The sequence below is a fragment of the Poromitra crassiceps genome (assembly GCF_964638095.1).
Source record: "Poromitra crassiceps genome assembly, chromosome: 2".
Lineage (NCBI taxonomy): Eukaryota > Metazoa > Chordata > Actinopteri > Beryciformes > Melamphaidae > Poromitra > Poromitra crassiceps.
In genome coordinates, this window is record NC_139624.1 from 29,404,996 (window position 1) to 29,420,093 (window position 15,098).

The following is a 15,098-nucleotide window of genomic DNA, read 5'->3' on the forward strand; positions in this document are numbered from 1 at the left end:
GTTACTGTTCAAAGAGGGCGTGGTTTGAACAGTCCTCCAATAGACGAGTGTCTAGTATAACAGGAAAGGGGAAAGTTGACCAAGGAAGAAAAAAGGGGTGGGGCTTAGGAAATGTCAATTGCACTTCAAGGTACTGGCAAAAGAACTGGAGTTGGTCCCCGGGCGCTGCACAGTGGCTGCCCACTGCTCCTAGTTCTAGGAAGGTTCCTAGTAGAGGATGGGTCAGATGCAGAGGATGAATTTCCCCAAGGGGATAAATAAAGGATAACTTATCTTAAAGGAACACTCTGCCCATTTTCAACCAGCTTTGTATCATTAGAACATCAGTAGTATATCAGAAAACGGTAAACTGTTTTGAAGTCTGTCATTTAATTTGACAGTTATTGAGTGTTAAAGTGTGGACCAGTGACATCACTGGTCCACACTAACTCAAATCAATAACTCATGAACTCAAATCAACTCTCAATAACTGTCAAACTATTCATCATTCATCTAGTTTGACAGTTATTGAGAGTTGATTTTGAGATAATGAGTTATTAATTTGAGTTAGTGTGGACCAGTGATTGGTCCACACTTTAACACTCAATAACTGTCAAATTAAATGACAGACTTCAAAACAGTTTACAGTTTTCTGATACTCTACTGATGTTCTAATGATACAAAGCTGGTTGAAAATGGGCAGAGTGTTCCTCTAAGTATTAATGTTAAAGGAGACTTGAAAGCATGCAGCACATACTGACGTTTTAAATTACATTATATTAATCATTTTTGCTCACCCTTATCTCTCTCCCTCTGTCTGTCTCCCCTCCCTCCCTCCTTCCCCCGTCCAGGAGAGACGAAGACCACGGTGTCGCCCTTCGTCCCAGGCGGGGTCAGTGATGGCCAGTGGCACTCTGTCCAGCTGCATTACTACAACAAGGTAAGGAAGAGAATCAACCAACCAACCAACCAACCAACCAACTGCTGCTGCTGCTGCTGCTCCCCCAGTATGATCAGCAGTTGAAAACATGGGGGAAAAGATTAGTTGTCAATGCTTAGGGTTAGGGTTAGGGTTTGCTTTGCACATTTTCTCCAAATGTGCAAGTTGATTTGATTGCTTTTTGTTTTAATTGTGATCTAATGGAAGGGTTGAAAAAACAGAAATCACTTTAAAGGGACTTGTTGCTTTAGCGGGACACCTTTTGGCATGGACTTGAGTTCATAAACTGTCAGAGAATTATTTTGTATGTCCCGAGTAATCATGGGTTATTGGTCATGAGTTCTGAATTGAAGAGACATGTGTCCTCCCAGTCAAAGTGAATAGCTTTGATGTTTTGCAAAGGACCTAAATAGATTAATTCCTAACTGTCCACTTTCACAGAAGCACGTTAATCTGTGTTTGAAACTGATGTTTTTCAATCACGCTCTCCCTCTGAGAAGTCTTTTTGTATGAAAGGGAGGAGGAAGACAGAGGGAATAATAGTGTTATTCACGTCCATGAAACTGACCCAATAACTGTATTAGTACAAGAAGACAAGGCTTTGTTGTGGGTTTTGTGTATCCACTGACTTGGCAGGGAAAGAGTTTGTCTGTGAGCTTCAACCTCTTCAGAACGCAGAGAACGGAAACTAGCTAAAGTAACAGCTGTCCCCAGTTGTTGTCCCAGCTCTATAGTGTGGCAGACTGTCGAAATCGGGTTAATCCATCATGACTACCGTTCAAGGCTTATAGGGGCCACTGCCATCTTGTTGAAGCAATGTGTAGCTGCATAACATAAAAGCTAGACGTGCCAGAGAGTCTTCCTCAATTTACACGCCACATTGCTTTATTATTTATTCTCAAACTGCTATCTGTGGTATATCCTTTTCAACAATGTGAAAATCAATGTTCAAAGTCAATATTATGCTGATTGAATCTGCTAATTATTCAACGGATCCTTCAACAAAGTCCTACTTTATCCTGTGTCTGAAAAATGCTGATTGTCCATAATATAATTTTACTTTACTAGCTACAATATTAATTGTATATTGTCTCTCTGGTCACCGATTAACATTATGTAAGCCTCTTTCAAGTAGATCCAACACACTATCTTGAGTTAGTGAGTTCAGGAGTTACTGTGGAACTGAAGTTGCTTGAAACATGGCTGTCTTTGAGGCTAGCCAGGCAGTTGACCCTGATCGCTGATGCGGGGTAAGACAAGTTCATGGCTTTTGACTAGCGTGACGTTGAGGTATGATGATCTAACAGCGCAGGTTCTGCTAGTGAGTTTAACCCCTCTGGCTAAGCTGACAGTGAATGATTGTCGAGCGTTGCCTAAAGGCAGAGGAGCCTGGCTTCTGCTTCAAGGGTCAAAAGTTGAGGTTGATGTGTTTGTGAGTTCCATGTGCCTCGCAGCAGCAGCTCATAGTGTTTGTGAGTTCCATGTGCCTCGCAGCAGCAGCTCAGAGTGGATGTGTGAACAACTTGAACTGATCATTACTTTCAAGATCAACGCAATCTCTTTTATTGTAATCTTAGTAGTGTTTTTTTCACAGTGTCTAAAGTAGTTTGTCAAGACGTTCCCACGCCGCTCGTCTTGCCACTTTACGCAGGCCAATATATCAAGAAAGAGACGGCGAATATTTCATAAGCTGGCTCATGTATCCACTCAAAGGTAATATTATATTAGAAGGGCTTACATTGTAGTCAATTGCAGGTGTTATTTTCCAACAAACTTCCACAGCCTGCGGGCATCGTTCTAACAATATGAACCAGACGGGCAACAAGCTAACCCCGGCCTTCTGTATAGGGATATGCTTTAGTTTGCTCGGTGTGGGACCTCATTCACAAGTACTTGAGCCATTCTTACCAGGATGAATAAAGCTCAATAATAATAATTTTCTCTCTTATTTAATGCGCCAAAATTGTTGTTCTTGATTTGAAGTTGAAACTGCAGTTAATTTGCCTCCTCCCCTAAATGAGGCCAGTGGGGTCTGTCTTGGTGAACAGGTGAGAGCATGTGTGCAGACCACTCTGCTGGTGTGAGGGACATGTACCCTGCTGCTGTGAGGGACATGTACCCTGCTGCTGTGAGGGACATGTACCCTGCTGCTGTGAGGGACATGTGCCCTGCTGCTGTGAGGGACATGTACCCTGCTGCTGTGAGGGACATGTGCCCTGCTGCTGTGAGGGACATGTGCCCTGCTGCTGTGAGGGACATGTGCCCTGCTGCTGTGAGGGACATGTGCCCTGCTGCTGTGAGGGACATGTGCCCTGCTGCTGTGAGGGACATGTGCCCTGCTGCTGTGAGGGACATGTGCCCTGCTGCTGTGAGGGACATGTGCCCTGCTGCTGTGAGGGACATGTGCTCTGCTGCTGTGAGGGACATGTGCCCTGCTGCTGTGAGGGACATGTGCTCTGCTGCTGTGAGGGACATGTGCCCTGCTGCTGTGAGGGACATGTGCTCTGCTGCTGTGAGCCCTGCTGCTGTGAGGGACATGTGCCCTGCTGCTGTGAGGGACATGTGCTCTGCTGCTGTGAGGGACATGTACCCTGCTGCTGTGAGGGACATGTGCCCTGCTGCTGTGAGGGACATGTGCCCTGCTGCTGTGAGGGACATGTGCTCTGCTGCTGTGAGGGACATGTGCCCTGCTGCTGTGAGGGACATGTGCCCTGCTGCTGTGAGCCCTGCTGCTGTGAGGGACATGTGCTCTGCTGCTGTGAGGGACATGTGCCCTGCTGCTGTGAGGGACATGTGCTCTGCTGCTGTGAGGGACATGTGCTCTGCTGCTGTGAGGGACATGTGCCCTGCTGCTGTGTGCCCTGCTGCTGTGAGGGACATGTGCTCTGCTGCTGTGTGCCCTGCTGCTGTGAGGGACATGTGCCCTGCTGCTGTGAGGGACATGTGCTCTGCTGCTGTGAGGGACATGTGCCCTGCTGCTGTGAGGGACATGTGCTCTGCTGCTGTGAGGGACATGTGCCCTGCTGCTGTGAGGGACATGTGCTCTGCTGCTGTGAGCCCTGCTGCTGTGAGGGACAGCTTTAGAAAAGAGCCTCGTACAAAAAGACAAAAGACACTGCGCTCCCCCTTTCATTCTCTCTCTCCCTCCCTCCCTCCCTCTTCTTCCCTTCCTCCTTCCAATACCATTAATGAGGGTTCCATTCCATGTAGGTGTTCCAGTGCCAGGGCCCACATTAATGCTATTTGTTACACCTGCTTTACTTCCTGCTTTACCACCTCAAAACGGTAGCTGTGAAAAGGGCCTATTCCCCAGCCCTCGTGTATCAGGATAATGGCAAATAGCTGCAGCGGCATCACCAGCCCATGTCCCGAGACATGCACCGGCCCATGTCCTAAGACATGCACAGGCTCATGTCCTAAGACATGCACCGGCCCATGTCCTAAGACATGCACAGGCTCATGTCCCGAGACATGCACCGGCCCATGTCCTAAGACATGCACCGGCTCATGTCCTAAGACATGCACCGGCTCATGTCCCGAGACATGCACCGGCTCATGTCCCGAGACATGCACCGGCTCATGTCCCGAGACATGCACCGGCTCATGTCCTAAGACATGCACCGGCTCATGTCCTAAGACATGCACCGGCCCATGTCCCGAGACATGCACCGGCTCATGTCCTGAGACATGCACCGGCCCATGTCCCGAGACATGCACCGGCCCATGTCCCGAGACATGCACCGGCTCATGTCCCGAGACATGCACCGGCCCATGTCCCGAGACATGCACCGGCTCATGTCCCGAGACATGCACCGGCTCATGTCCCGAGACATGCACCGGCTCATGTCCCGAGACATGCACCGGCTCATGTCCCGAGACATGCACCGGCTCATCTCCCGAGACATGCACCGGCTCATGTCCCGAGACATGCACCGGCTCATGTCCCGAGACATGCACCGGCTCATGTCCCGAGACATGCACCGGCTCATGTCCCGAGACATGCACCGGCTCATGTCCTGAGACATGCAGCGTCATATTTCAGCGACTGCGTTTTAGAACTTGTTAGAGTATCCCGCTTCTCGGCCCAACGCTGGCCAAGACAACTCCACTACAATGCGTGACTTCTCACATTTCACAGGCTGCAGCCTCTGGCTTGTGTCTAGCAGGCATACGGCCTCATGCTGTATAGACATGACAGTGAAGCATTCATCAAAGGTTTCATACCGTGCCGTGTTAGCTGCAGGGTCGCGCTTGTACCTATTGTTTGTGGTGCATTTAGGGTGCATGTCCCCGCTCTTCAATAGCAGCACAGGATAGTGATGTTAGAGACAATAGCTCAAATGTGTAGCGCTTTGTTAGCATGGCTGCAAGGCTCCTCGCTGCCACAGCTATTATTTGCAGAGTACAATCTGTTGGCACTGAAGCCGCTCTTTGTTTTGTTTGTCTGTTGGGTTGTCTTGTGTTTTGTGCGGATGTCGCCATGGAAACGAGGGATTAATTTTCACAGTGCCCGTCTGAATAGATTTCCTGTACTTTACGTCTTTTCTTTCTTTCGTTTCCCTGCAGTTTACTGGTGTTTGTTTAGTTTGCACTGAGAGTACAGGCTCCTCTTCTCCTCCTCTTACCACCCGCTTTGACTTTGAGTTTTGGCAGCTGTGAAATGCACACACACACACACACACACACACACACACACACACACACACACACACACACACACACACACACACACACACACACACACACACACACACACACACACACACTACTGTATGCTTAGGTGTGAAAGAAATATCAACAGGATCAAGGCACACACTCTCATACGTGCGCATAACATACACACACCTGGCCCCAGTAGCATTATGGGGGTACGGGGGCAGGACTTAGTGCGTTCCACAGCTGTCAATCTTAATACAGACCAATGATTTACAGAGCTGGTCACACATTCCATTTCATTAGCCAGAGGTTGACTGCAGCACTGATGCCAGGTCAGCTTTCCCTCATCTGTTCAATGATCAGAAGCAGGATTGGCCGTTGGTAATTGGATCCTAGGTCAGTCATGGAGGGATTTAGTGGGAATGTATACGGCCTGAACAGTAATGTTCTCGCTGTAGACCTGTTGACATATGAATGTAGCGCCACAAATGAAGGTACACATATATCATGGTTGTGCGCGCCATGCATGCAAGAGTGCACACATTTGAATGGAATGCCTACACACACACACACACACACACACACACACACACACACATACTAGCGATCTTCTCAGACAAGACACAGAGAGGCCATTTACACCTGGCGTTAACATGCGTTTACACACACACACACACACACACACACACGTGCTCTCTGAGGGGATAGCCTTGCTGTTTATGGTTTTGGGCGTACGGGTGCCCCTGAAGCCTCTGCGGCTCTCTTCTGAAGAGCCCAGGAGCTTCTGTCTGAGAACAGAGGTCACAAAAGGTCAAGGGGGAGGGTTGGCATGACAACAGACATGGACTTGCCATTGTTGCAAGGTTGTGAGTCGGTTTTATAAAGCTGTGCATGTGTGTGTGTGTGTGTAAACTGTGTATGCCCGTGGGGGGCAGTCAAATAGAGAGTCTCTGTTCATGTTTGTGTGCATGTGTGTGTGTGTGTGTGCGTGCGTGTGTGTGTGTGTGCGTGCGTGTGTGTGTGTGTGTGTGTGTGTGTGTGTGCGTGCGTGCGTGCGTGCGTGCGTGCGTGCGTGTGCGTGTGTGTGCCCCACTATTGAAGATGGTACACAATAGAAGTAGCAGGAAAAAGACATTTCTGAAATTCCTGCGCTATTTGAGCTCGGTGCGACGTCTCAAGGACAGTCATCGGCCATGTCGGCACTGCAAAGCTAAACAGGAAAGACACACATAGACACACACACACACACACACACACACAGACACACACACACACACAGACACACACACACACACACACACACACACACACACACACACACACACACACACACACACAGGGAATAGATGGATATTCTTCGAGCAGCAGGAGGTTTTGTGCTGTTTTGATGTTTAGTCTCTTCAGGAAATGATGATTCTTTTCACAGGAGATGATGTCATCATGTGGCCTGTTACACAGGACAGGATGTCAGTTGAATCATGGCTGTTAGTGCTATCTGCCAGGCCACCTGCACCCATCACATCAGGACCAAATAACATCTGATGTTTTCCTTTGTTTTTTTTATGGTAGATGCTTGATCATTTAATTTTTACATGAATAATGTAATTTTCTCCCATTTTGTCCCCAATTGTACTTGGCCAATTTCCTTGCTGCCCCATTCATTGTTCCACCTCATCTTCTGATCTGGAGAGAGTTGTAGGCCAGCACATGCTTCCCCTGATACATGTGCAGTCACCAGCCATTTCTTTTCACCTCACAGCGAGGGGAAAAGAAATGATTACATTATAAATACACTGTAAACACAGGCTTTGGTGCACTTGGAAGCGTCTAGCTGCATCACATGGGATCTAATTATAGTTTGTCCGTAGCTCTCGTTTACAACTATTTGTCTTTCACCCATAAAAATACTTCTCATACTTGACTGTCATTATCTTGTATATAGTTACATGCTGAATATAAATACAAATATGACCACAACTGCCAGCTGTTTCTCATTCATCATTATAATTAACACTATCTAAAATGATACTGAGGAATTACACTGGGCAACTGTCGGCATTGAAATGGATAGGTATGACTCGGGGACAGTGTCATTACGTTTTCCACATTTTGATTGATCATCCTGACTAAATGAAAGTATTGATTGTAATAATCAAAGCTAATTTAGCTCCACTTCCAGGTCGAAAAAGTAACTAAAATAGATTTGAAAGTGACTAGAGGGCGGCAGGATGGCCTAGAGCAGGGGGGTGCCCAATATGTTGATCGCAATCGACCGGTCGATCGCGAAGGTAGTGTGGTAGATCGCATGGCATTGAGGGGATTATTTTATTTTTTTTACTCTTTTTCCACTGTTTCCACTGTTTTTCCACTGTTCCACTGTTTTCCACTGTATACTCAGTGTATATATATATAAATAAATATGTTTGGTAGATCACTTTGACTTGGTCATTTTAAAAGTAGCTCCCAAGCTGAAAAAGTGTGGGCACCCCTGGCCTAGAGAGAGTTTGGTCCGAGCGACCGCCAATATGTCATCACTGTGAGTCTGACTGGATCAATATGTCATCACTGTGATGTTATCACTGTGATGTCATCATTGTGAGTCTGACTGGATCAATATGTCATCACTGTGATGTCATCACTGTGATGTCATCATTGTGAGTCTGACTGGATTAAAACATCAGCTAAATGCCTCAAATGAAGCACTTGAACTGAGGCTTGATTTACAGTGCACTTTTAACACAGGCATGCAGACGCAAAAACAAACATGCAGTGTAAAACTGCACAATTCTGTTTTACACTGCATGTTTGTTTTTGAGTCTGCATGCCTGTGTGTTTACAGTGTATTTATAATGCTGTTTTACACTGCATGTTTGTTTTTGCATCTGCATGCCTGTGTGTTTACAGTGTATTTATAATGCTGTTTTACACTGCATGTTTGTTTTTGCGTCTGCATGCCTGTGTGTTTACAGTGTATTTATAATGCTGTTTTACACTGCATGTTTGTTTTTGCGTCTGCATGCCTGTGTGTTTACAGTGTATTTATAATGCTGTTTTACACTGCATGTTTGTTTTTGCATCTGCATGCCTGTGTGTTTACAGTGTATTTATAATGCTGTTTTACACTGCATGTTTGTTTTTGCGTCTGCATGCCTGTGTGTTTACAGTGTATTTATAATGCTGTTTTACACTGCATGTTTGTTTTTGCATCTGCATGCCTGTGTGTTTACAGTGTATTTATAATGCTGTTTTACACTGCATGTTTGTTTTTGCATCTGCATGCCTGTGTGTTTACAGTGTATTTATAATGCTGTTTTACACTGCATGTTTGTTTTTGCGTCTGCATGCCTGTGTGTTTACAGTGTATTTATAATGCTGTTTTACACTGCATGTTTGTTTTTGCGTCTGCATGCCTGTGTGTTTACAGTGTATTTATAATGCTGTTTTACACTGCATGTTTGTTTTTGCATCTGCATGCCTGTGTGTTTACAGTGTATTTATAATGCTGTTTTACACTGCATGTTTGTTTTTGCGTCTGCATGCCTGTGTGTTTACAGTGTATTTATAATGCTGTTTTACACTGCATGTTTGTTTTTGCGTCTGCATGCCTGTGTGTTTACAGTGTATTTATAATGCTGTTTTACACTGCATGTTTGTTTTTGCATCTGCATGCCTGTGTGTTTACAGTGTATTTATAATGCTGTTTTACACTGCATGTTTGTTTTTGCGTCTGCATGCCTGTGTGTTTACAGTGTATTTATAATGCTGTTTTACACTGCATGTTTGTTTTTGCGTCTGCATGCCTGTGTGTTTACAGTGTATTTATAATGCTGTTTTACACTGCATGTTTGTTTTTGCATCTGCATGCCTGTGTGTTTACAGTGTATTTATAATGCTGTTTTACACTACATGTTTGTTTTTGCGTCTGCATGCCTGTGTGTTTACAGTGTATTTATAATGCTGTTTTACACTGCATGTTTGTTTTTGCATCTGCATGCCTGTGTGTTTACAGTGTATTTATAATGCTGTTTTACACTGCATGTTTGTTTTTGCGTCTGCATGCCTGTGTGTTTACAGTGTATTTATAATGCTGTTTTACACTGCATGTTTGTTTTTGCGTCTGCATGCCTGTGTGTTTACAGTGTATTTATAATGCTGTTTTACACTGCATGTTTGTTTTTGCGTCTGCATGCCTGTGTGTTTACAGTGTATTTATAATGCTGTTTTACACTGCATGTTTGTTTTTGCGTCTGCATGCCTGTGTGTTTACAGTGTATTTATAATGCTGTTTTACACTGCATGCGGGTCTGATGGCAGACATGTTAATAGCGTTTCAGTGGGCTAATATGGGCTGTGATATTTACAGCTGGGTGGGCAGACAGCATTCCCAGACAGGCTTAGCTTAGCTCTTATCGCCACCCAATACTCTTTCTACTTCTTCTCCCTCTTCTCTCTCTCTTGCTCTCTCTCTCCCTCCCTCTCTCCCTCAATATATCTCTCTTTCTCCCTCCCTCTGTCTCTCTCTCTTTCTCTCTCCCTCAATATCTCTCTCTCTTCCTCCCTCTCTCTCTCTCTCTTCTTCCCTCCCTCCCTCCCTCTCTCTCTCTTCCTCCCTCCCTCCCCCCCTCTCTCTCCCTCTCTCTCTCTGGTGCTGTTTATATGGCAGTGGTTTTAATCAAAAAGGCAAGTACCGGTAACTTCATAGTATATTCTAGAGCAGTGGGTCTCAAACTTTTTTGGCTTCGGTTACCCCCTTTACCCGACTACAACATTTTGCTTAGAACCTTGCAATGGAAAACAGCATAATGATGCAATGAGTGAATGATAACCTTTTGAAGAATATAACATTACAAAATAAGAAATGGAGTGAAAGAATTGCAGTTAGTACCTCCTGAGCATTTTAACATTAATTCATTTTCATAATTCTTAAATTTTTCCATTTTTCCCTTTCTCTCAAGTACCCCCTGTAGTACCTCCACGTACCCCTAGGGTACGCATACCCCCATTTGAGAAATGTGGGCCTAGCAGTGGTTTTCAAACTTTTTTCTGCCCCAGGCACACCACAGGGCAAGCCACTCTCCCTCTCCATCCACCTGTTACTCTGACACAATGTACTGTCTGGCCAACTGATAGGCTGCTAGTTGACACTCTCTTCATTGAAAGCAGTTTTTTCTTATATCATCGTCATCCTCTTTGTCTGTTTTCATGGAGAGAAAGTCCATGCAGCATTAGTGAGAGAAATGTACACGTCAAGTAGAAGGCTTTACTTTGAATCTTTTGATATCATTTGAAATGTGCTCTGACACAACTGTGTCAAACTGTTTGATATGATGTTGAATGCACCACGTTACCTGGAGGCTGGACACAACTCTGTCAAGCTGTTTGATATAGTGTTGAAATTAGAGTTGCGCAATCTTGACCTCAGTCAGATCGTCCAATCGCCACCCTTTGACATCGCCAATGCATGATGTCATCGCAAGCAAAATATGATTGATGTCTCCTTCAGCGTTAGGCCTACAAAATGTCTTCTGATATTAAATCGATTTCTCCTTCAGCGTTAGGCCTACAAAATGTTTTCTGATATTAAATCGATGTCTCCTTCAGCGTTAGGCCTACAAAATGTCTTCTGATATTAAATCGATGTCTCCTTCAGAGTTAGGCCTACAAAATGTCTTCTGATATTAAATCGATGTCTCCTTCAGCGTTAGGCCTACAAAATGTCTTCTGATATTAAATCGATGTCTCCTTCAGAGTTAGGCCTACAAAATGTCTTCTGATATTAAATCGATGTCTCCTTCAGCGTTAGGCCTACAAAATGTCTTCTGATATTAAATCGATGTCTCCTTCAGCGTTAGGACTACAAAATGTCTTCTGATATTAAATCGATGTCTCCTTCAGAGTTAGGCCTACAAAATGTCTTCTGATATTAAATCGATGTCTCCTTCAGTGTTAGGCCTACAAAATGTCTTCTGATATTAAATCGATTTCTCCTTCAGCGTTAGGCCTACAAAATGTCTTCTGATATTAAATCGATGTCTCCTTCAGCGTTAGGCCTACAAAATGTCTTCTGATATTAAATCGATGTCTCCTTCAGAGTTAGGCCTACAAAATGTCTTCTGATATTAAATCGATGTCTCCTTCAGCGTTAGGCCTACAAAATGTCTTCTGATATTAAATCGATGTCTCCTTCAGAGTTAGGCCTACAAAATGTCTTCTGATATTAAATCGATTTCTCCTTCAGCGTTAGGCCTACAAAATGTTTTCTGATATTAAATCGATGTCTCCTTCAGCGTTAGGCCTACAAAATGTCTTCTGATATTAAATCGATGTCTCCTTCAGAGTTAGGCCTACAAAATGTCTTCTGATATTAAATCGATGTCTCCTTCAGCGTTAGGCCTACAAAATGTCTTCTGATATTAAATCGATGTCTCCTTCAGAGTTAGGCCTACAAAATGTCTTCTGATATTAAATCGATGTCTCCTTCAGCGTTAGGCCTACAAAATGTCTTCTGATATTAAATCGATGTCTCCTTCAGCGTTAGGACTACAAAATGTCTTCTGATATTAAATCGATGTCTCCTTCAGAGTTAGGCCTACAAAATGTCTTCTGATATTAAATCGATGTCTCCTTCAGTGTTAGGCCTACAAAATGTCTTCTGATATTAAATCGATTTCTCCTTCAGCGTTAGGCCTACAAAATGTCTTCTGATATTAAATCGATGTCTCCTTCAGCGTTAGGCCTACAAAATGTCTTCTGATATTAAATCGATGTCTCCTTCAGAGTTAGGCCTACAAAATGTCTTCTGATATTAAATCGATGTCTCCTTCAGCGTTAGGCCTACAAAATGTCTTCTGATATTAAATCGATGTCTCCTTCAGAGTTAGGCCTACAAAATGTCTTCTGATATTAAATCGATGTCTCCTTCAGAGTTAGGCCTACAAAATGTCTTCTGATATTAAATCGATGTCTCCTTCAGCATTAGGACTACAAAATGTCTTCTGATATTAAATCGATGTCTCCTTCAGAGTTAGGCCTACAAAATGTCTTCTGATATTAAATCGATGTCTCCTTCAGCGTTAGGACTACAAAATGTCTTCTGATATTAAATCGATGTCTCCTTCAGCGTTAGGACTACAAAATGTCTTCTGATATTAAATCGATGTCTCCTTCAGCGTTAGGCCTACAAAATGTCTTCTGATATTAAATCGATGTCTCCTTCAGCGTTAGGCCTACAAAATGTCTTCTGATATTAAATCGATGTCTCCTTCAGTGTTAGGCCTACAAAATGTCTTCTGATATTAAATCGATGTCTCCTTCAGTGTTAGGCCTACAAAATGTCTTCTGATATTAAATCGATGTCTCCTTCAGCGTTAGGCCTACAAAATGTCTTCTGATATTAAATCGATGTCTCCTTCAGAGTTAGGCCTACAAAATGTCTTCTGATATTAAATCGATGTCTCCTTCAGCGTTAGGCCTACAAATGTCTTCTGATACTAAATTAGCATTGACAAAAACAGAAGGGAAAGCACGCTGCGCTGGATCCTTGGACGGGTATTCTTCAGATATAGGTAATAGCTGTAGTCTATTATAGTGCCTAGGAAGTGTTTGTAAATATACGTTAATATCCAGTCAAGATGTGAAATGCACTTTGTTTCATTGCAGATTCCTACATTCTTTGTGCTTGCTTTGCTGCTATCCTCCTCTCTCTCTCTCTCTCTCTCTCTGTCTCGTTAACTGTCTCTTTGTTGATGTTTCAGGATTCATGGCTGTGGATTAGACACACACACACACACACACACACACACACACACACACACACACACACACATAGAGCACACACACACACACACACACACACACACACACAGAGCACACACACACACACACACACACACACACACACACACACACACACAGAGCACACACACACACACACACACACACACACACACACACACACACAGAGCACACACACACACACACAGAGCACACACACAGAGCACACACACACACACACACACACACACACACACACACACACACACACACACACACACACACACAGAGCACACACACACACACACACACACACACACACACACACACAGACTGGATAATTGATTTGAAAATAGAGTGCAGAGAGCCACCAAGCGATTTGAAGTCATCATCCATCCACTTGTGTGGTGGATTTATAGCTAATAGTTTAGGGCACACATGGCTTCCATGGGTGGCTGTAATGAGTTAGAGGGACAGGCTCATGCCTTTTTAGGTGTGTGTGTGTGTGTCTGTGTCTGTGTGTGTGTGTGTGTGTGTGTGTGTGTGTGTGTGTGTGTGTGTGTGTCATAGTGACGCACACACACTTTGTCAGCTGTGTGTTGGGAGACTGTGGCTGTGTCTGTTATGATAATGTGTGTTCTCTGTACATTGACAGTGACACACGTACCATGTGTATGAAAGTCTGTGTGTGTGTGTGTATGTGTGAACGTGTGTGTGTGTGTGTGTGTGTGTGTGTGTGTGCGTGAGCGTGCGTGCATGTATGTGGGTGTGTGTGTGTGTGTATTCTGTGTGCACACGGCACTAATCTAATCTAATAGACCCCTTATACGCCTACGTCACAATGACAACAAGCAGCGTCAGATGCGCAAGACGGAGGCAGAAAGACAGACTCCGCGCAGCCCTGTCAAGTAGTTTTCCAGTGCCTGTGAAACTATTCGAGCTAGATATGTCTCCGTGTTGTGCAGTGCGATGCCAGAATCGGAAAGCTATTGTAGCAGAGTATTCGGGTCCGCCTATTCACACTTGGTTAATAAAATAATAAACGATAGAGCCAGGCTGTAACGTTATAACAAGCGATCCCCACATATCCTGTTCTACGCAACTCGAGGGAACATACACAGCCTCGCACACACGCAATAGAACACAACACAATTCACTGAACAGTCTGTTACACTATCAACAAAGCAAGGACTAAAGTTTTACCGAATCCCGTCAACTCATACTGCTTTTAATGCTAACCGTAGGTGTCTTTGGTTGCAAGCCGAAAGAGGAAATCGTTAAAAATGCCCGACTTTGCAGTGCTCGCTCATTTCATATCAGGTAAACTGTAGTAGGCTGCTAGTAACAGCCACATCGCTCGGTTAGTTAACAACCAAGTAACGTTAAATAATGTCATTATTGAGTTGAACTGATTGGAACGAGGACATCATTAAAAATGCCCGACTTTGTAGTGCTCTTCATAATCAGGTAAGCTGCCTGAAACTGTAGGCTGCTCAGCCACATCGCTCGGTTAGTTAACGACCAAGTAACGTTACATAATGTCATTATTGAGTTGTGTGCATTATCAACATAACAATATATCTTTGCAAGTTACAGAATAATTATCTACACTATCCCCAGTTATAAAGGAATGCACGATATGTATTGCCGGCCACTAGGCTTGGCCAATTGACAGCGCCAGTGCGTATGGGTCTGTAAGACATATCCCATTAAACAGCGTTAATTTCGATGCATAACATTGCTTATCACT

At 44.3% G+C, this 15,098-nt stretch overlaps 1 protein-coding gene across 1 annotated transcript in view; it reads left to right on the top strand.

The window, feature by feature from the left end:
- celsr1a (cadherin EGF LAG seven-pass G-type receptor 1a) overlaps positions 1–15,098 on the top strand; it is a gene marked incomplete at its 5' end in the record, with an annotated part of 247,920 nt that overhangs the window by 147,935 nt on the left and 84,887 nt on the right. The window contains one exon of the mRNA XM_083655165.1: positions 831–919. Within this exon, the coding sequence (XP_083511291.1) occupies positions 831–919 (89 nt within the window). The remainder of the gene's footprint in view (positions 1–830; positions 920–15,098) is intronic.